This window comes from Mytilus edulis, chromosome 7 (genome assembly GCF_963676685.1).
Source record: "Mytilus edulis chromosome 7, xbMytEdul2.2, whole genome shotgun sequence".
In the NCBI taxonomy this organism is placed as follows: domain Eukaryota; kingdom Metazoa; phylum Mollusca; class Bivalvia; order Mytilida; family Mytilidae; genus Mytilus; species Mytilus edulis.
The window spans coordinates 79,057,288-79,081,661 of NC_092350.1; the positions used below are offsets into that span (position 1 = coordinate 79,057,288).

Below are 24,374 nucleotides of genomic sequence, written 5' to 3' on the forward strand. Positions count from 1 at the left end.
GTACGTTCCGCATTTGACAGGCGCACCACCAAACGGTGTATTTAGGATTTTGCTATATACACGGGTCATAATCAAAGGGCTGACACTACTAAATTCAATCATTGTCAAATTGTTCCCTATTGTAGTTTTATTCAGCAATCAGCTAGACTTTCTAAGATAACTAATATAGGACAATGCTGTTGATTAAAAAATACTCCATTCCTGGATAGCCAGGACCTTTTGTTTTCCAAATAATTAATATTACCAATAATTGATAAGTTCCAGGTCGACGGGTTCAAACAGAAAGATTTGAAAGCAGATTTGAAAGCAGATTTGAAAGCAGAGTAAACTTTGTATCTTATAATCGACATGACTTTATCAGATGACAATACTTTTTACTAAAATAAGGCATAGGCATAGTTATATACTTTAATTCAGTCACGGACCCGCGGTATCACGGTACTATAAAAGTTACAGTCGTCCTATATAAATTACAGTCAGTCTTTACAAATTACGGTCATCCTTTACAAGTTACGGTCATCTTTTTACCAATCACGGTCATCCTTGTTATATGTTACGGTCATCTTGAAAATATTTTGATTATAATTAACGGTCATCTTCACGATTTTTTCAAATCGAAATTCCTGTTTCATGCACATTTCTCTGTAGTAATTAGTGATTTCCGTGTGAATCTTTTATAATTTTTCATCGTTTCAATGTATGATTTGTAAAGAAAATGATATAGAAACACTTTAACAGACAATACAGAAACTGACCTAATTTTTCATCCGACATCTTGGGATGACCGTGAATGCAGTTACGGTCATCAGCTTTATCCCAGTGAATTTATAACCGTGAGTTTTCCGTGTTATAGTGATTCAAAGGCGGAATACCGATACTTTAAACTTTAAAAACAATGTCCGGACAGTACCAGACCTAAGACATAAAAAAAAAATATCTACGTTTGCAGTGTTTGTAGATTTTAAAAAGGCATATGACACGGTTAATAGAAATAGACATTGTACTGATTGCAGAGAATGAAAGCGATTTGCAATTACTCTTAGATGTTTTAAATATATGGTGTAAAAATAAGTTATTAAATGTTAATCACGAGAAAACTAAAATTGTACATTTTAGAAATCCTTCTGTACAGCAGACAACAACATTGTTTTTATTTAATGATAAGCAGATATGTATTGTACAAAGCTATCAATATCTGGGTTTACTATTAACTGAATTTTTAAATTATGATGTAATGGCTAAAGCTGTAGCCAAACTAGCGAACAGGGCATTACATTTGATTATTGTAAAGAGTAAGGCCCATGGAGGTTTCCAGTACAGTACATTTACTAAACTATTTGATACCCTGGTCTGGCCAGTAATAAGTTATGGTGCGGCCATTTGGGGGACCAGAGATTTTTCATGTATTAATGCTGTCCAGAACAGAGCTATCAGGTCTTTTATGTGTGTGGGTAAATATACCCCGAACGATGCAATTCAAGGGGATATGGGCTGGAGACCTCCAAGTGTTAAGCAGTGGACTTGTGTTTTTCGACACTGGGCTAGATGTAACATAATGTGCACAGATAGATTAAATTATAGAATATTTAAATGGTGTTATAGAAATGCTATTAATAAGAGAAGAAACTGGTGTTTTAGGATTATGTCTAAGTTTAAAGAATGTAATTTAGATTTGTATACTGATTTAAATAATGTATTGTGTAAACAAAATATTACGCAGATAGAAGAATTTTTACCTTGATAAGTATATAGAAAACTGGCAAAATAGAATATTGACACAAGATGTTGGTAAAAAATTGCGGACTTATAAATTGTTTAAAGACAGTTATGGAAGTGAATTATATTTATCTAAAAATTCATCTTATACATTTAGAAGTGCTTTTGCTAAATTTAGATGCGGAGTAGCTCCGTTGAGAATTGAAACAGGGCGGTATGAAAATAAAAATGTAGACGGAAGAGTGTGTTTTATGTGTAATGATAACATAGAAAACGAAAAACATGTAATACTATCATGCCCTTTATATGCAGATTTGCGCTTTTGTCTATATAGCGAAGCTATGAAATATAATGTAGATTTTAATGATTTGTCTGATGATGATAAATTTGTTTATTTATTTAAAAACATTAATTGTTTTGATATGGTTGCCAAACCCTGCTTTGATATTTTAAGTAGAAGAAATACCTTTTTATATTCTTAAAATGAAATTATTTTAATAATCGTATGTATTTTAACTAGTTTTATATAGAAATTATTTTACAGTCTCTCGTAATTCTTAATAGAATGGTACCTGTATTTTATATTTGTGTATTGTATGTTTTATATTGTGTATATACTCTGTATGTACTGTAAATTTATGTATTGCAAGTAGTGAGACTTAAATAAAATATTGAATCTGAATCCTAAACTTCCCACAAGACAAGACAAGACAAGACAATTTTATTCTTTAAAACCACTGTATACACATTGGTACAAAGAATGAAATAATAATACATAGTATACAAAATAAATTGTGCACATGACAAGATAGGAATGTTACAATTACTATTTATAAAATAACATACAAAAGAATACATAAAAACAGTAACTATAGAAAAGGATTAATTAGTGTCAAACGGATTAACTTGTCATCGTCAAAGTGATTGCCATTACAACAAACATATATTAAACAATAGAATTGATTAGACACAAAGAAATATATAAGGTTAATTAAACGGATTAACAAATTGTCACTATAGCACTTAAATTATTATGTCTGAATTTGTTTTATTTCTAGGTCATAATTGTCCAAATCTTCCTGGTAACACATAGTCCCAAACTACACCAACTGGAAAGGGGGAGAAAAAGGTAACTTTCTTTCATTAGTAAATTTATTGTTTCACAATTTATTTTAAATATTTCATACCCGTATCATAGTTTTGTTGAACATGATTTTTTTTCAGCGATTTTTTGAATTTTTAATTGACTAAAGCGATTAAACTGCATCAAATAATTATCATTCATTCGAAATATGACTATGATATCTGCCGCTGGGCATGAAATAACTTACTCAAATTATACTGTTTTTTTTCAATCAACATGAACTTAGAAATAAAAAAAAATGTATTTTAGGCAGTAATTCAACAGTCTTGTTGTCTTCTGCTTCTGATTCGCTGCAAGCAGCATGCAAAACAAACTGAAAAAAAAATCCGCTGAGGTTATACGTTCAAAATTCGCCGCATTCATTTCTGAAAATGGAATAAAAACATTATAACGACCAAATCGATGACAAAACTAAACCCTAACTCTAACGTATTGTCTAAAAATTTGCGAAGCTACACTTTTAGTTATGACATAAAAATTAGGTGAGCTTGACTCTTAGTATTTGCCAAAAAATAAGGTATACGCTTATATATATGTCCGAAACTCCCGGACCATATTATAAGTTATATGGTTCGCTACTGACCCCATACGGATACATAGAGGGTTAGTAAAATCCACAGGGGGTGAGACCGCGCCGCAATTTTGCGCCTGTCCCAAGTCAGGAGTCTCTGGCCTTGTTAGTCTTCTTAGTCTTGTATGATTTTTAATTTTAGTTTCTTGTGTATAATTCGGGGTTTAGTATCACGTCCATTATCACTGAACTATAGTATACATATTTTAATTAGGGGACAGCTGAAGGACACATCCGGGTGTGGTAGTTTCTCGCTACATCGAAGACCCGTTGTATGGTTGCCTTCGGCTGTTGTCTGTTCTATGGTCGGGTAGTTGTCTATTTGAGACATTCTTAATTTCCATTCTCAATTTAATTAGAGAATCAGGATTACGGGTTTATTTTTCTTGCTACAAAGAAAATTAGGTAAATTTATTCTTTTTTATACAGTAACTTTATCCGAGTTATCTACAGTGTGACACTGTCCTTTTGTCCTATCAATTTTGTGATTGTCTGCATGTCCTGTGACGTTCTGTTGGATAATCTTACAGTATGATTTTATAGCTTCTTATAATCTAATTTACCAAAATATCTGCGGTTCTACATTGTTCATAAAATATTTTTTTTCAATCTGTTTCCCATCCTTTTAAAAGGAGAATACTTCTCTAAGGTATCTTTTATATAAAAACACAACTATGAAGTATTCATCGAATCCCCATCCCATCCCCATCCCCCATCCCTCCACCCCACCCCACCACATCCTCGGTTTTAGTGTTACGTACCCTTTAACCAAAGAAGTCGTGTACTATCTTTAGACAGATAAAATGTATTATAAATTCAAATTCAAAAATTTATTGTCAAATAAACTTTGAACAATAAGTTTGTGACAGATATATGAACATACATTACACAATTTTAGTACTATATATGTTTTCTATTTTTTGGGAAATTTCTTATCACAAGTTTAATAAAAACCAACCGTGTGGAATTGAATTTAAAAAAAATCTATTTGACAATTTGACAAGTGTGTTGTTTTTTTTTAATATAAATTATCATTTAAAAACCATGGAGGTCAATTGAAATATAATACTTCCAAGTACATGTACTAACGATACTATATTTATTCTGCCTTTCTTTTGAAATAACATTGAATGATTGAGTTTTACTATAAATAGTTCTACCGTCTCTTCACTTCTTGTACAAATATTTGTGCTACGCTATGTTTACTTTTGTACCATGACCACCTTATTATGACCTACAATTCATTATAGGATTGTTATATATGTTTCATTATTTGTAACTAAAGAAATTCCGACCTATATTTAGAAATTTTATTAATATTTCCGAGACCATATTCAATGACAAGCAATTTAAATTTTGAAATTTTTCAATGGAAAAATCTTATGGATATACATACTATTATACAACGACAAAAAGTGTCTCCTACACAAATTATTTTCAAACATGACAGTAATTCCTATATAACAGTTATAGCTAACCATACATATATAAATATATATATGTCGTGTACAAGTTGCGATTTTGTACAGGTTATAACATGTACAAAAATATTGTACATGTTATAACTTGTATAATGCAAAAATACAAGTTATAACATGTACAAAAGTACCTCATATCAAAAAAGGACAAAACACACTAACACGAAGGAATAATACAAAAGTTATGAAAATGTTATTGAGGTCAATATCATTTGTTGCGATAATAGAAAAATATCCTTATTTTTCAATTTTGTACAAGTTAAAACCATTTTTAAGCAATATTTTGTACAGGTTATAACATGTATAAGGTACTTTTGTACATGTTATAACCTGTATTTTTGCATAATACAAGTTATAACATGTACAATATTTTTGTACATGTTATAACCTGTACAAAATCGCAACTTGTACACGACATATATACATATGAAACGACTTTTATTTATTCAAATAATGTGGTGATATAAAATCTGTTAAAATGTATTAAGATCGTCAATCGAAAGTCTTTCCTCCTGGATAGAAATTTTAAATTTTGATTCAATTTGTTTCACACATCTATTTCATATTTGTATGTATGTATGGGTTTTTTGTTTGTTTTATTCAATCAGAGTTTGTGTTGGACTTTTGTCGATGCTCGGAAAAGCTGGGAATCCCTTACTTCAACGCTTTTTTCGATTACTTCAAGATGCATAAAACTTGCAAAGATAATAATATTTAATCTATTTATTCAGGGTTTTTTATAGGCAAAAACCGAAGTTTTGTGTGTGTGTGTGTCGTTTTTATGAGTAAACTATTTTCCAACTGATTTATCTCGTTTGATCGTCAGTTTTACTGTTTGTTACAACCGTGACTGTTTAAAGTTGGGAAAGAGTTTGGGTGCCCGAATACAAACTGTATGTGCCTGTCAAAAATCAGGAGTCTGTAACTCAGTGATTGTCGTTTGAAGCTGAATAACAGATTTGTTTTCGTAATTGTTTTTTTAAAACATAAATCAGACTTTCAGTTCCTGTTTTTGAACAGACACAACAAGAAAATTACGGCTCTTTATATTTTAGAATTGACTGCTTCTTTTTGAAATTGTATATGGGTGTTAAATCGTTGATCGAAGTACATTTTGTAGGAAGCGTGAAATACGTTTAAAATAATTTAGAACCAAAGGTTCAACACAACAAAAAAGGACAATAGAAATTGTCTAACATAAAGTGTATGTTGAATGTTCATTCATGAAATTTTTGAAAGGTCAGTCACAGCTTTGAATACTATGATGGTATAATTCAATTTAGGTACATGTATAGCTTTTTTAGTTCAGCCAATCCATGTAACACCTTAAATATTTATTGTGTTATGAAGTGAACTATGTATTCATTTAACCCATTTATATTATCACAAAGTATAAGTAAGTAGTAGGTAACATATTGTTTCTTATGTCAATATTATTAAAATTAAATCATAGCAATAATAAGATTTATAACCAAATAAAAACTTGCTCTGTGTCAAGTACAAATGTAACTTAGATCACTCGGCCAACCAGGTCATATAAAATCATACAAAATACTATATATTACACTGGGCGAAATTCTTCACATTGCTCTCTATTTATCATGGCTATCAAAATAGGAAAATCTGAGGAGATATTAGCTGCACGTCTGCTGATTTTAAATTGTGCTCTTATACAGGCTATATATTTCAATTGAAAACCGGCAGAACATATAAATTTTAAGGCGTAAGTGATACAACTTAGCAAATACAAAATTAAGAAGACAACTCCAATCAGAGACCACACGACGTACAATTTAATAAATATGGGTTGATGATCACCGTACTGCTTTCAATAAATAACAAATCACATAGCTCAAAGTAAGTTATTGCAAAACAAACAATGATTAATGTGGAAAAATTCAAACGACAAAAATAACGGCCTGAATTATGTACCCTCCCCCCCTCTTAAGTGCTGTATAGTTCATCTTTAGCTTAATCATTAAGCATACTAGAGAAAGATTCAAAGTTTTGATAGGTTCATAAAGACTGTTTCATTGTTTTGTAATACAATGTTTGTCCGTTGCGTCTGCAGCTAAAAGATGCGCCGAACTTGCAGATTATTTGATTATGGACTTGACCCTGGGGGTGTACCTAAAACAAAGGTCCAGAGTCGTTTCATGCCCAGTTTGTCACCCCAAACTGTCACATTCCGCTTTCCGCAAAACAAGAGTTTAATAGCGTGCGTTGCGGGACGATAGTTTACGATTTGCCTCAAAATTTTCAGCTACTTTTGTGTTGGTATTTGTTCTCATAAAATAATAAAGCAGCTTACATACAAACATTGTGTATGCATTAACTCAATAAAATCGATAGAAACTTTTGTATCTTCTGTCTCCACTTCGATAATATCCAATTTCCGGTGGCGAAGATACACAGTCTTTTCCACAGATATATTACGTTGCCTGATGTTTGCCATCCAATATTTAACCCGAGGAGTTTTGACAATATTTACTTCGTTTCAAACGGTAACAATAGCAAAAAATTTTGAAGACTAATCTTATATAAATACTTTTATAAACGTTTTGATTGCTTTCCGATTTAAATCCACATTTATAATTGCTATAAAACATTTTGATGTTAAACTAATGAGATATTGTAATTCGTTTTCTAAATTTTGTAGTTATTAGCAATATGTTTAGTATGTTGTCGAGCAGTCTGTAAAAAATCAATATTAAATAAATCAAATACAATAATATAAGTAATCGAATTTAAGGTTTTGTTTTAATGTTTCCTATGTTTCTCTTCTCTGATATACTGTGTGCTATGAAGAAAATGTGTTTTTATTTATTTTATTCATAAACATATACTTTAAATAAATACCCGACACAGAATGCAGGTACATGGCATATATTTCTATGGCGACCAATACCGGATACTGAATATAGGATAAGGGTAATATATGTCTCTATGAAAACCCATACTAGATCCTAAAACCAGGGTACGTGAAATGTTTCTATGACAACAAATGCCAGATACTGAATACAGGGACATTGACATAGATTTCTATGACAACCAATACTAGATACTGAATACAGGGTACGTGACATGTTTCTATGACAACAAATACCAGATACTGAATACAGGATACGTGACATGTTTCTACGACAACAAATACCAGATACTGAATACAGGGTAAGTGACATATTTCTATGACAACTAATACTAGATACTGAATACAGAATACGTGACATGTTTCTATGACAACCAATACTAGATACTGAATACAGGGTAATTGACATAGATTTCTATGACAACCAATACTAGATACTGAAAACAGGGTACGTGACATGGATTTCTATGACAACCAATACTAGATACTGAATACAGGGTACGTGACATATTTCTATGACAACTAATACTAGATACTGAATACAGAATACGTGACATGTTTCTATGACAACCAATACTAGATACTGAATACAGGGTAATTGACATAGATTTCTATGACAACCAATATTAGATACTGAAAAAAGGGTCATGACATGTTTCTATGACAACCAATACTAGATACTGAATACAGGGGATGTGACGTAGATTTCAATGACGACCAAACCAGGGTACGTGACATGTTTCTATGACAACCAATACTAGATACTGAATACAGGGTACGTGACATATTTCTATGACAACTAATACTAGATACTGAATACAGAATACGTGACATGTTTCTAAGACAACCAATACTAGATACTGAATACAGGGTAATTGACATAGATTTCTATGACAACCAATATTAGATACTGAAAAAAGGGTCATGACATGTTTCTATGACAACCAATACTAGATACTGAATACAGGGGATGTGACGTAGATTTCAATGACGACCAATACAGGGTACGTGACATGTTTCTATGACAACCAATACTAGATACTCAATACAGGGTAATTGACATAGATTTCTATGACAACCAATACTAGATACTGAATACAGGTAACATGACATGTTTCCATGACAACCAATACTAGATACTGAATACAGGGTACGTGACATAGATTTCCATGACAACCAATACTAGATACTGAATACAGGGTACGTGACATATATTTCTATGACGACCAATACTAGATCCTAAAACCAGGGTATGTGACATGTTTCTACGACAACAAATACCAGATAATGAATACAGGGTACGTGACATATTTCTATGACAACAGATACTAGATACTGAATACAGGGTACGTGACATGTTTTTATGACAACCAATACTAGATACTGAATACAGGGTAATTGACATAGATTTCTATGACAACCAATACTAGGTACTGAATACAGGATACATGACATGTTTCCAAGACAACCAATACTAGATACTGAATAAAGTTTACGTGACAGATTTCTATGACAACCAATACTAGATACTGAATACAGGGTACGTGACATAGATTTCCATGACAACCAATACTAGATACTGAATACAGGGTACGTGACATATATTTCTATGACGACCAATACTAGATCCTAAAACCAGGGTACGTGACATGTTTCTATGACAACAAATACCAGATAATGAATACAGGGTACGTGACATATTTCTATGACAACAGATACTAGATACTGAATACAGGGTACGTGACATGTTTTTATGACAACCAATACTAGAAACTGAATACAGGGTAATTGACATAGATTTCTATGACAACCAATACTAGATCCTAAAACCAGGGTACGTGACATGTTTCTATGACAACAAATACCAGATAATGAATACAGGGTACGTGACATATTTCTATGACAACAAATACCAGATAATGAATACAGGGTACGTGACATATTTCGTTGACAACAGATACTAGATACTGAATACAGGGTACGTGACATGTTTCTATAACAACCAATACTAGATACTGAATACAGGGTAATTGACATAGATTTCTATGACAAACAATACTAGATATTGAATACAGGATACATGACATGTTTTCATGACAATCAATGCTAGATACTGAATAAAGTGTACGTGACACAGACGTCTATGAGAACCAATACTAGATACTGAATACAGGGTATATGACATATTTCTGTGACAACAAATACCAAATACTCAATACAGGGTACGTGACATAAATTTTTATGACAACAAAAGTAGATACTGATAACAGGGTACGTGACATGCTTCTATGACAACCAATACTAGATACTGAATACAGGGTACGTGACATGTTTTTATGACAACCAATACCAGATACTTAATTCAAGGGTACGCGACACGTTTCTATGACAACCAATACCAGAACCTGAATACAGGACACTTCACATGTTTCTATGACAACCAATACCAGATACTGAATACACGGTACGTGACATAGGTTTCTATGACAACCAATACTTGATACTGAATACATGGAACGTGACATAGATTTCTATAACCAATACCTGAAACTGAATACAGGGAACGTGACATGTTTCTATGACAACCAATACTAGATACTGAATACAGGGTGCGTGACATGTTTCTATGACAACCAATACTAGAAACTGAATACAGGGAACGTGATATAGGTTTATATGACAACCAATACTAGATACTGAATACAGGGCACGTCACATGTTTCTATGACAACCAATACTAGACACTGAATACAGGGTACGTGACATAGATTTCTATGACAACAATAGTAGATACTGATTACAGGGTACGTGACATGTTTCTATGACAACCAATACTAGATACTGAATACAGGGTACGTGACATGTTTCTATGACAACCAATACCAGATACTGAATTCAAGGGTACGTGACATGTTTCTATGACAACCAATACCAGATACTGAATACACGGTACGTGACCTAGGTTTCTATGACAACCAATACCAGATACTGAATACACGGTACGTGACATAGGTTTCTATGACAACCAATACTTGATACTGAATACATGGAACGTGACATAGATTTCTATGACAACCAATACCTGAAACTGAATACAGGGAACGTGACATGTTTCTATGACAACCAATAATATATACTGAATACAGGGTATGTGACATGATTCTATGACAACCAATACCAGATACTGAATACAGGGCACGTGACATTTTTCTATGACAATCAATACCAGATACTGAATATAGGGTACGTTACATGTTTTTATGACAACCAATACCAGATACTGAATACAGGTTACGTGACATGTTTCTAAGACAACCAATTCCAGATACTGGATACAGGGTTCGTGACATGTGTTTCTATGACAACCAATACCAGATTTAGGATACAGGGTACGTGACATGTGTTTCTATGACAACCAATACCAGATACTGCATACAGGGTACATGACAGATGTTTCTATGACAACTAATACCAGATACTGAATACACGGTACGTGACATAAATTTCTATGACAACCAATACAAGATACTGGATACAGGGTACATGACGTATGTTTCTATGACAACTAATACCAGATACTGAATACAAGGTACGTGACATATGTTTCTATGACAACCAATACCAGATACCACATACACGGTACGTGACATAGATTTCTATGACAACCAATACCAGATACTGGATACAGGGTACGTGACATGTTTCTATGACAACCAATACCAGATACTGGATACAGGGTATATGACACCTGTTTCTATGACAACCAATACCAGATACTGAATACAGGGTACGTCACACATGTTTCTATGACAACCAATACCATACACTGAATACAGGGTACTTGGCATATGTTTCTATGACAACCAATACCAGATACTGAATACAGGGTACGTAACATGTTTATATGACAACCAATACCAGATACTGAATACAGGGTACGGTACACATGTTTTTATGACAACCAAAACCATATACTGAATACAGGGTACTTGACATATGCTTCTATGACAACCAATACCAGATACTTAATTCAAGGGTACGCGACACGTTTCTATGACAACCAATACCAGAACCTGAATACAGGGTACGCGACACGTTTCTATGACAACCAATACCAGAACCTGAATACAGGACACTTCACATGTTTCTATGACAACCAATACCAGATACTGAATACACGGTACGTGACATAGGTTTCTATGACAACCAATACTTGATACTGAATACATGGAACGTGACATAGATTTCTATAACCAATACCTGAAACTGAATACAGGGAACGTGACATGTTTCTATGACAACCAATACTAGATACTGAATACAGGGTGCGTGACATGTTTCTATGACAACCAATACTAGAAACTGAATACAGGGAACGTGATATAGGTTTATATGACAACCAATACTAGATACTGAATACAGGGCACGTCACATGTTTCTATGACAACCAATACTAGACACTGAATACAGGGTACGTGACATAGATTTCTATGACAACAATAGTAGATACTGATTACAGGGTACGTGACATGTTTCTATGACAACCAATACTAGATACTGAATACAGGGTACGTGACATGTTTCTATGACAACCAATACCAGATACTGAATTCAAGGGTACGTGACATGTTTCTATGACAACCAATACCAGATACTGAATACACGGTACGTGACCTAGGTTTCTATGACAACCAATACCAGATACTGAATACACGGTACGTGACATAGGTTTCTATGACAACCAATACTTGATACTGAATACATGGAACGTGACATAGATTTCTATGACAACCAATACCTGAAACTGAATACAGGGAACGTGACATGTTTCTATGACAACCAATAATATATACTGAATACAGGGTATGTGACATGATTCTATGACAACCAATACCAGATACTGAATACAGGGCACGTGACATTTTTCTATGACAATCAATACCAGATACTGAATATAGGGTACGTTACATGTTTTTATGACAACCAATACCAGATACTGAATACAGGTTACGTGACATGTTTCTAAGACAACCAATTCCAGATACTGGATACAGGGTTCGTGACATGTGTTTCTATGACAACCAATACCAGATTTAGGATACAGGGTACGTGACATGTGTTTCTATGACAACCAATACCAGATACTGCATACAGGGTACATGACAGATGTTTCTATGACAACTAATACCAGATACTGAATACACGGTACGTGACATAAATTTCTATGACAACCAATACAAGATACTGGATACAGGGTACATGACGTATGTTTCTATGACAACTAATACCAGATACTGAATACAAGGTACGTGACATATGTTTCTATGACAACCAATACCAGATACCACATACACGGTACGTGACATAGATTTCTATGACAACCAATACCAGATACTGGATACAGGGTACGTGACATGTTTCTATGACAACCAATACCAGATACTGGATACAGGGTATATGACACCTGTTTCTATGACAACCAATACCAGATACTGAATACAGGGTACGTCACACATGTTTCTATGACAACCAATACCATACACTGAATACAGGGTACTTGGCATATGTTTCTATGACAACCAATACCAGATACTGAATACAGGGTACGTAACATGTTTATATGACAACCAATACCAGATACTGAATACAGGGTACGGTACACATGTTTTTATGACAACCAAAACCATATACTGAATACAGGGTACTTGACATATGCTTCTATGACAACCAATACCAGATACTGAATACAGGGTACGTGACATAGTTTTTTTGTCGGTTAAAGTGTATACCGTAATGAGCTTTCTATATATATTCAGGTGTTTTATTTAGTAAGTTGTTGGTTTTTTTTTCAAAAATAAAGGAAAGAATTTTGTCAACAACAAAAAACAACAATAAATCCCCTGGTCTTTCGAGCTTGTAATAAAGTGTTTAGAATTGGACATCCTAGTTTTAGAACTTTTTTTTTGATAAACCAGATTTCATTTAAAGAGATTACCTGGTAAGAACCTCAAGCAGAATGGAGACGAATGCAACATATAGTTTTAAAGTAGCCTCCAAGGTTGTCCTACTGTTGTGTGAACATTTATGGTTATATTATTAACATTCTTGTTGGTCTTCATGTTTGATTGACACAATAACCGATTTTTTTGTTAGTTTTAAAATTTAGGTTATTTTATACCGATCCAGTTCACATTATGTGAATGGAATACATGTACAACACACATTTTACTGTTCATTAATAGTCCTATATAATGTACATAAATGCATTTGTACTGATGAAACACGTCAACAAATAAGTCTTACACCTTAAAACGTAATTCCATTGATTATATCGATCCAGGTCAAAATGTAGGAAAGTCATCAAATAGAACGTTGTTTCGTACAACATATCATAGTACAAATTTTCCCAATCCACTATTAATAAATCTGATTAAATTAAATTGACCGAAGAAAAGCGAAATTGTTATTTTTAAACCATTAGGTGTGTTTTTTTGTTTTGGTTTGTTTTTCTTTTAAAGTAGCGATTTACGTTAAATCGCCTTTGAATTAAGTTGAATCTAAATAATATTCTACTGTTGTTAGCTGTTGAATTTTATGTTATGATATTGCAAAAAGATAATGTTTTGAAGTTTGTTTACGGTTACCAGGACCCGCGGTGTGTTTAATAGTAAATGTTATGACCAATGAAATGATGTTGACCAAATCACGTACAAATAAAAGGATGGACGCACATTTATTTCATTTCGTAAACATATTTTAATCATAGTTTCTACAAATTCTCCACGTACATGTAAAGGTAACTTATATTTTCATTTAATTCATTTTAAAAATTTAGATTTTATTTCAGGATATAAGCGCATGAAAAGATATAACATTTTACCGTATACAATTGAATTTGTAATAGTAATATTTCTCAAAAGATACGGCGGAAATTGCGAAAAAGGGTCATTTAAAAAATAATCGTAATTCTTGTCAAGGATTTGTATAGTGTTCTTGTGAGTAAAAGGACCCAAAAGAATACATTTTAATCAAACTAGCTTCTGCAAATTCTTCACGTAAAGGTACATTATATTTTCATTTAACTTAAAATAATATTTCATTTCAGAAGAATGATTATAAAAGCTATACAATTATACTATACATGCTATTTGTTTATAGGAAGTTTTATCTAAAGATACAACAGAATACTCGGTGTCCATCATATTATACTTCGTATCAAATCAAATGCATTTTAATCAATTAAAATGCTATAAAAATGAAACTTGATAGTAACTGTATCATTATGATTTTTTCAAATTTGACTTTCAGCACAAAAAACATGCATGAAAAACAGTGTCGTGTACATTTATTGATTTGATACGAAGCATTATATGATGGACACCGACATTTTTTACGCTAAATCATTGACACAGATAATAAATCTAACGACAATATCTCAGCTCGTGTACTGTCTGACAATAAAAAACAACATTATTGACATTTTAGTGTCGTCTGCAATGGAATAAGCAACATTTTTTTTTCACGGAGTTGCACTTTTCATAAGGAAGCAAACATTAAGTAATATCCTCTTTAGAAACAAATGTACATTTTAGATAAATTGTCAGAATAATTATGTAAGACAACTACGGCCCATTAGCCAGTGACACAATTGCCAAATATAAACCATCGTATGGTTGCAGGCGAATTATTTTAATCGGTTACATGACTTTAGAAGCTTGTTTATTTTACGCTTTAGAAATTACTACTAGTATTTGAATAAGGGTCAGAGGCATTTGACCACCTTAACTTAAAATCTCAACCTTTAAAAATGTCAAATCAATACAACAATATTTATACAAGTAATTAATGTTCAAACCCTTTCATTGTCAACGTATATTTGTTTCGATCAACATCAATTCCCTTAGAAACTATGTTATAAACAATGCCATAATATATGTTCATGTTGGAACAAATATGCTGTACCCTTTATACTAATCCCGTGGAAACAGTATTCTAATCCCGTGGAAACAGTATTCTAATCCCGTGGAAACAGTTTTACTAATTATTTCTTTCAATTAATTGGAACGTATAAAGGAACTTCTATTTCATGACTCTATCATTCATTCACATAATTAATCCACATAATTAATCCAGCGACCTACATATTGACCGCAGACTTTTTCACGGCTGATATAAATAAGGTAATTTAAAAATAAGGATATAATTGATTCGATTTCATTACTATCGGGACAAAGGTTAGTACTATTTAATAATCTATATTTTCAGACCAAGACAATAGTTAATTTTAAGTTTTTTTTGCAGTTTTTGGTTATTATCTCAAATATTATTGAAAAAAAGATAAACTGTAAACAACAAAACTGTTTATTGAGGACATACAAAAAGTTAACATGACCAAAATTGCAAATTGACTCCTTAAGGATTTATTGACCGTAAAGGACAATTTTACACTATTTGTGTAAATCATGTAACTGAAATTCCGACAGTACCTATAGTTATATAAATATTTAAGAACGAATGACATATACTTATATACAAATCAGGAGACAAATTTCCAGAGTTCATTTCGTAACTTATTTTAAAGGCGAACTTTCAAATGAATTGATTAATAATTGACAATTTTTTATTTAAGATACCAAAAAGCATATTTATATATATACATGTATATAGTGATATGTAGATCATACATACCCAAAAACAATATAATACAGTTATCAAACGTAAATGCATTTTAATATATGATATTATAAAAAAGAGGGTATTTTTTACAAATAAATCTAGCAAAATTATGACCCATATATTTTGCACATCCCCGTACACCCATTTATAAGGAAGTGACCCTCGTGGAAAAGGAAAGCTTACACAGAGCGAAAAATCATGAAATCAGTATGAAGAGCATTTATTTTTATTCAACAGATATTCATAAGAGTTGGCGACACATTTTTTTTTTAGAAAATAAAATCCCGCAAAATAAAGACACTCTGCTGGGTGTCGTGAAATTATATTATTTAATACCACACATTCTGAAGAAAAAAAATCGATTGGGGATTATCAAAGTTTTTAAATAATTTTCAAAATAAAACCACTGTGTCGTTAATTCTTTGAGTTCAGGAGGGTCAATGGCCCATGGTTTACATAGTTGTCTACCATGTGTGAAGGTACGAACGATGGCCATGCTTAAATCTCTTCAGTAGTATCATATTTGCAATATAATGCTTCCATGGTAACACATACACAAAGACCAATAAACATTGAATTTCGATCAGAAGATCATTTGTAGATCAAATTAAATGTGTTAAATAATTATTTATTTGAGTTAATAAATACACTATAATTTCTAGCGAGGACAGGAAATACTACATAAAATAATCGACCACATCTTTTACATCGATGAATTTTATGAATGACATTTAAATGAAAATCCGACGACTTCAATTTAAATGAATTGACTATTTTCTTTAAATCAAACATGTTTGTCGTAAACTATTTAGACCAATATTAACGTTCAGCTCATAATAAAATAACAACGGCTTGGTGTATTTGAAATAACTCAATGATTTTATATATTAATTCAACCTTATGTAATAATTCTGGGACCGTGTCATCGAAGGAGTCTTAGGACTAATATATGTCCTAAGACCATCTTTGGGATTTTTTTACTCTTAGTCGTGTTATCGGAAGTATTTTATCTTAGGATATGTCCTAATTTTGGTCCCTTCTTCAGGACCACTAGACATTTGCGTAAACTACCGGTATCATACGCTTATGAATAGGATTAACATTACACTTTCAGATGGCTATTTTAATCTTGGGCCGTTTCAAAGTGTAAATATAATCGGTCGGTTTAAAAAAAAGACTAACTCCTATGATGATTTTTCTATAGTTGAACAAAGGAATTTGAAAGAAATATTGGTACATAAAATGGGCTTTAGCGTCAATTTGATTCAACTTTATATTACGGTTTGTCAAGCTATCTTAAATTGTCAGAGGTCTCAATTATTTTAAACGTTACCGTTATAATAGACAAAAATATATCATGATTTGTTAAAATCAGTTAATTTTTAAATCGTCATGGAAAAATGAACTCTATGTTTCCTTGTGAAGTTTTTGTGGACACATGGTGGAGACCGACTTATGGATTCTAAACACCCTCTTGCATCGTTTTCTCGTTTAAAAAAAATAAAAGTAACTGAAGTTGCATTCTACATATACATGTATTACATCTTGAATTAAATCAAGCAACTTTGTTTAAATATTCTTTAAGCAGTAAGGTTGTCTTTTTAAAAGTACACGGATGTTTGTGAACCTAATTTTAGATTTGATGCAATCAAACAATTTTGTTAAACGATGATTTTTTGTTAAAATATAATTGTTTAGAAATAAAGTTGTTATATGTTTTCAAATAAAACTATACTACACCTTTTATAATTAAAATGCACTTTGCTTGTATAGATATTTGAATGCACACAATATCAATAAGATCTTAATCAAACACATAACACGTCATGTATAACGAAATATTTATATATCTTTATATAATAGTAAAAAAAAATCGCAAACGCGAAGTTTACTACATGTATCGTTAACATAATAAGCGGTAGAAAAATACCGTATACATCATTTAGTATGGCATGGTATTGGTTGCAAAAATTTGATATTTTTCATTAAAATGCAATATTTTTATTTAATTGGTATATTTCTTCATTTAAATGTCATATTTGTTTTTATCTAAATGATATACTTTTTCATTTAAATGAGATATTTCATAAGACAGTCCTCAGCTTGTCCTAAGATAAATCCTAGGACACTTTCGATGACGCGGCCCTGTATTTGTTTGGATGAGAAAAATGGTATTTTCCAAAAAATGTCTATATATATTTAGAATTTTTTCTCTCTATCGGTGTCTTTGACCTTTATGAATTATTTGTCCCGGTGTATTTGCTAGCAAGCTATAAGGGCTACACAAATGACTAGTGTAAAACATTTCAAACAGGAAAACTAACGGTATCATCTATAAATAATACGAAAACTGATAAATACCAATTAACAGCACCAACAAACGACAACCACTGAATAACAGACTCCTGGCTGTTATCAAATTTCGATACATTTCAAACATATTCCGTATTCAGAGGTCTTCGGTATGTGTGCAGATATGGCATACCGTAATAATAAACTTCCAAAATTAATATAAAAAAAACAAACTTAGACTCATTTGGATGGATTAGTGTTTATGTAGAAACCCGATATAGATGTCTGTATAGTAATGTTATCTATTATCTTTATTTCAGTTGTTGCAGAAATGATAGTGACGGCAAAAGAGAAGTCAGCACTTTGTGCATGTGGGACAGTGTTAATTATCCTATGCATCATACATGTGATTCCCTCATTAAGAAATAATGACCAATCACAATTAAAAGAAGAATGCCGAGAAACAGACTTACGAAAGAGAGATGATATTTCACAGATTCCACGCCACATTCATCAAATTTATTTTGACATTAACAAAGACGGTCAAGCACATCTACAGAAATACCAATTTGCCCAACAGACCTGGTCAAAATTGTGTCCTGACTTCAAGTATACTCTTTGGAACCAATCTATGGTTGATGATTTAATAAAAAAATATTACCCGGGGATTTTCAAATTATACTCAAACCTTCCAGCATGGATAAGTAAAATCAACGTTGGAAAATTCACGATCATTCATCATTATGGTGGAATATATGCTGACAATGATATAGAATGTCTTCAAAATATAAAGTCGCTTCTTCAAAACGTCTACAATCAAAATCAACAAGCTGTTTTTAAAAGTGGCGATAATTTTGATAGGTTTGCAATTGACTTCTTTGCTGCGACCGCCAATCATCCGCTTCTAGAACATGTTATAGCTGGTTTACCTTATGCTAAAAGAAAATACTTACTTCCATATTTGAATAATATGCTCACTACAGGAACAGCTTATTTCAATATACGTTTCAAAAGTTTCGAAAACAAATGTGAGGTATCAGCGTTACCTTATAGTAATGAATACATAGTACATCACCGAGCGTCATCATGGCATAGCTGGGACGGTAAAATTATATATGTCGTTTGGTTCAAGCGCGGAGTCCTAATGAAAACACTATCTTTACTAATTTTTGCTATTATTGTGTACATACTTTATAGGAACAGAAATTCAAGTAAAACAATCTTGATTAGGCAGCAATAATGCAGGAAAGAGAAATACACCAACCTTATTGACAGTTTTTCTAACAAAGAGGGATATTGATTGAGTGAACACTAGTAAGGAACATTGATAAGGGGAACACTATGATCATAAGAAAGCTGCAGTCATATTGTTGACTTATTCTTCATAGTTGAAGGTAGTAAACAACGACTTATAAGAAGAAGACCAACCCAAAGAGTGTCCATGACATCAACAGAACAGTAAACACCAGCTGATGTTGAGAGAGTAATTATGTGAACTTTATGCACCAATGGCAGACCATATACATGAACAATGATAAATGTGAATATGCATTGCTTTGAAATGCAAATAACAATATTAAGCACTTGGAACAATTAAAGTTTAAACATGTTCATACATTTGATATTTTACCTGGTTTTGGAATTGTTTAAGCAACAGCAATACCATTCCAACAGAACAGATTCAAAACACAATAATTCAAAACAATCAAATTGCTAAAATGCTACCTACTTGCAAAAGTGATCAGATAACGCTAAAAAGTTTAATTGGTTTTCTTTGGTCTGTTATTATCGCTTACTTTGACTTATTTTTTTCGAAGGGATAGAACTAAACAATAATATCTCGTAAACGTATTATTGAGCTAAAAGTGTTTATGCTTATGTTTCGTACACTAGCTTATAGTTGTTTTACTTACGGCAAGTCGTCACAGCTGGATAGTTGTCTCATTGGCAATCATACATCATCTGCTTATTTTTCATCGTTACTTTATATATTTTTCTGACATTGTTTATACGATATATTATTTATTTGAAAACCAATAAAGTTTACATGTATCAATAAATATTTTGGTATTTATCACGTAGTACAATTTAGTAATGCATACATTAAGAAGGAATATTTGAGTGTAAAATAATAATTAAAACGTAAAAACATACCGAGGCATGATATACACCTTCAATAATTACGAATTTTTTCGGACATTTATTACTACTTTCTAATTTTATTATGCTATTTTAGAGAATTTGAACTGGACGCTTTGTCAGGATGGTTTAAACGGCGAAGGACATTTGAGCGCATTGATAGGACATTTTAGCGAAACAAAATTAGGACGTTTTAGTGCCAAAGTAGAACCCATTTGAACGCCAGATCTTTAACCCATTTTAGCGAAAATTATAATTGTCAAAGCCCATTTTAGCGAAATATTTTTAACCCTTTTTAGTAAATAAACATATATTATAAAACAATATAAAACATGTCCATTAGAATACAGCACTAATAGACTGACTCATGACAGCAAAACATAAAACAATATAAAACTTTTCAAGTAAAATACAGCATTTAAAGTCTAAAAGTTAACAGCTCTTCTATAAAAGCATGTAAATCAAACTATTGATCACCTTGCTTGCTATGTTTGTTTGGCTGTTTGTAAACAACAGGTAGGTAGTTTGTTTACTATATACTGGAATTTGATTGGGCAATAAACATTCACATCAACTCATGTCCAATCAAATACCAGTATATATTGAAACTCTGCCTACCTATTCAGTCGGAAACCCGGTTGAAATAGAACAAAAGAATCGAAGCTCTTTGTTAGAGAAGGCGATAAATGTGTACTGTAATGTTTACTATAGTGACAAACAATTTAAAAGTTAATAGAAACAAACAAAATTACAAATTTCTTCTCAATTACGAAGTGTTTTATTTTAAAAACACCGTTTGTCTAAGTTTTCAATTTATCTAGTACATAGTTAAGCAGAACCATTAGATATCAAGTCGACGACATGGGTATCTTTCAAGTTGGATGTAGAAAATGCATAACCTCCGATTTAAAAAAAAAAATTACCACGGACGAAAACATATCAATCTATTAGTTCAGTAATTTTCGTGTCTGCCCTTCCATTATGTGACTCAAGAAAAAATTCCCAAAAATGGGTAACAATAGTATCGAAAAGAAAAAATCGAGTGCACCTTTTTATGTTAGGGCGTGTTTGAGTTGAATATTTTGACTTAATATCGTACAAAGCAAGAATATTTCATACACCGTCATGCTTCAGATTCTATCATTTTTATATATCAAAGCTACAGGTTGACTTTATAACATAAAAAAATCACAGTACTAAAAGATGAAATATATGGGTCAAGTGAAATACCTATCTAATGAATCACAAAAAACAGAGTAGGTGTGTTCGAATAGCTATTTTTTTACTGAAAGTACTTGACGACAGTCTTTTTAGTTGGATGATGAAAATGCATATCTTCGAAAATTTATAATTTTGTGTGTGTGATAACTAGGGTTTATAGTCTTCAATCACTAACAAAATCTAGTCTGCCCTTCCACGAAATATTTAATTAGAATTTTTTTAAATGTTTATGAATTTTCGAAAATTCCACCTGACAACAGATCAGACAACAGTTTTAAGTTGAATCAATGCAGACAAGATGATTAACTGATGCTCTTTAGCTAGTTGATACATTTGTCTTTTAAAATACAACAGACATATAAGGATCGTAATGATACAATTTGGATAAATTTATCGGTTTCCAAGAGCAAAATTGGTAGCGCGTCATCCCTACAATGGCTTCCATTTCTACGATTGTGTAAATGAACTGGCGTAATGGGGAGATAATTTTGACGAAGTAGAATCCTGGCTGTATTGTTTGCAAACATCCAAGCGAACATAGCAAGCAAGTTTATGAAAGTTTTGTTTTGCATGCTTTCATAGAAGAGCTGTAACTCAAATGTTAAAAGTCTGTTGAAGCCTGGAATTTATAACCTAGCGAACGTACTTAATGGGATCTAGATATACCCCCTGTACAATACCAGGGGCGGATCCAGCCATTTTGAAAAAGGGGGGGGGGTTCCTAACCCAGGACAAAGGGGGGGGGGGGGTTCCAATTACATGTCCCCATTCAAATGCATTGATCGTCCAAAAAAAAAGGGGGGGGGGTCCAACCCCCGGAACCCCCCTCTGGATCCGCGCCTGAATACTGTTCATAGAATTGCATTAGGAACTGTTCTTTTTCTTTATCTCGTCTCGATTGTGGTTAACATTCCTCTACACTACATATACGTATCTCTATATATGTTGTTATTTGTAGTTTTATAATAGTATGATGAAAATATAAACAACCCAATATAAATTACTCTTCATGGTATATATAGTAAGGTGAGCATTATTCAACCAGGTAAATTTTCGCTAAAATGGGCTTTCGAAAATACAGGTGAGCGGATTAATTCGGCGCTTAAATGGGCTCTAATGTCGGCGGTCAAATGTCCCCTAGTAGTTTTAATTTTCGCTTAAATTTCCTGCCCCTGGTAAAAACTATCAGGTCTCTGTCAAAATGTCGATTTCAAAAGTTAAAATATTGTGTAAATAATCGACCAAAGTACTTTTTCAGAGACAAAATAAAAACGACGAAATGTATATTTTTTTTTAAATATAAATTGCTTTTCTTCGAATTTACTGTTAAAGAATTAAATGAGCACTCGGGTAATCCCACATACAAATGCATGTTACTTCACAAGAAGGTTTGGCGAATCATAAGGACCTCATGGCCTCAATGAATATTTAATTTACATTGAACACCAAATATGAGGGTTTACCTTGTTTGCATTAGATATATAAGCTTTACAAAATTTAATATAAACAACGGTACATTGTAGTCTCATCTGCATCTCATTCTACAAATAGATTGTACATTGGATTGGCAAATATTCTGCCCGCAGCAAAAAAAAAAAAGTCTTCAGAAATACCTTAAAGAAAAGTAGAATCACAAAAAAACTGAACTCCGAGGATAATTCAAAACGGAAAGTTTCAATCAAATGGCAAAATCAAATGACAAAACACATCAATCGAATTGACAACAACTGTCATATTCTGGACTTGGTACAGGCATTTTTAAATGTAGTAAATGGTAAATTGAACTGACTTAATAGCGCCAAACCTCTCACTTGTATGACAGCCGCACCAAATTCCATTATATTTACAACGTTGCGTGAAAAAAACCCAGACAAAATAGGATAAACTAGTCAAAATATGGATACAGCAGTCATCACTGTGTCACAATCTCAAAACAAACAATTTTTTTACAAAAAGGCACAAAAAGCATCTATCAAATTTAAAAACCACATTCATTGCTTTGCGTGTTTGACGTCAAATAGGAAGAAATATAAAATAATTTTGTCGTTCAAAATGTTTTCAAAATATTTGAAATTTTACATGAGGAATGGTACGTGGTATACAGGGTTGAAAGACAAAAGTTATGTTAAAAATAATTTAAGAAACAGCCCGTGATTTAAAACTATCAAGAAGTTCTTAAGAATTTTTAAGAATCCACATATGGTTAATACCACTACGCGAGTAAAATAATTTTGTTGTTCAAAGTATTTTCAAATTTATAATAGAACA

The 24,374-nt window shown here is 32.3% G+C and overlaps 1 protein-coding gene across 3 annotated transcripts; it reads left to right on the forward strand.

Moving 5' to 3' along the window:
* Positions 1–2,757: 2,757 nt before the first annotated feature.
* On the forward strand, positions 2,758–20,806 carry LOC139482284 (uncharacterized). Of its 3 annotated transcripts, none has more exons than XM_071266081.1 (2): positions 2,758–2,845; positions 19,067–20,806. In XM_071266081.1, exon 2 carries the CDS (start codon positions 19,078–19,080, stop codon positions 19,984–19,986), a length of 909 nt encoding a protein of 302 aa, XP_071122182.1. In that variant the 5' UTR covers positions 2,758–2,845; positions 19,067–19,077; the 3' UTR covers positions 19,987–20,806. The 3 variants fall into 3 exon arrangements, with proteins under 3 accessions (XP_071122182.1, XP_071122181.1, XP_071122183.1); XM_071266080.1 differs by lacking the exon at positions 2,758–2,845 and adding an exon at positions 14,487–14,574; XM_071266082.1 differs by lacking the exon at positions 2,758–2,845 and adding an exon at positions 15,974–16,012.
* The last annotated feature ends 3,568 nt before the right edge of the window (positions 20,807–24,374 follow it).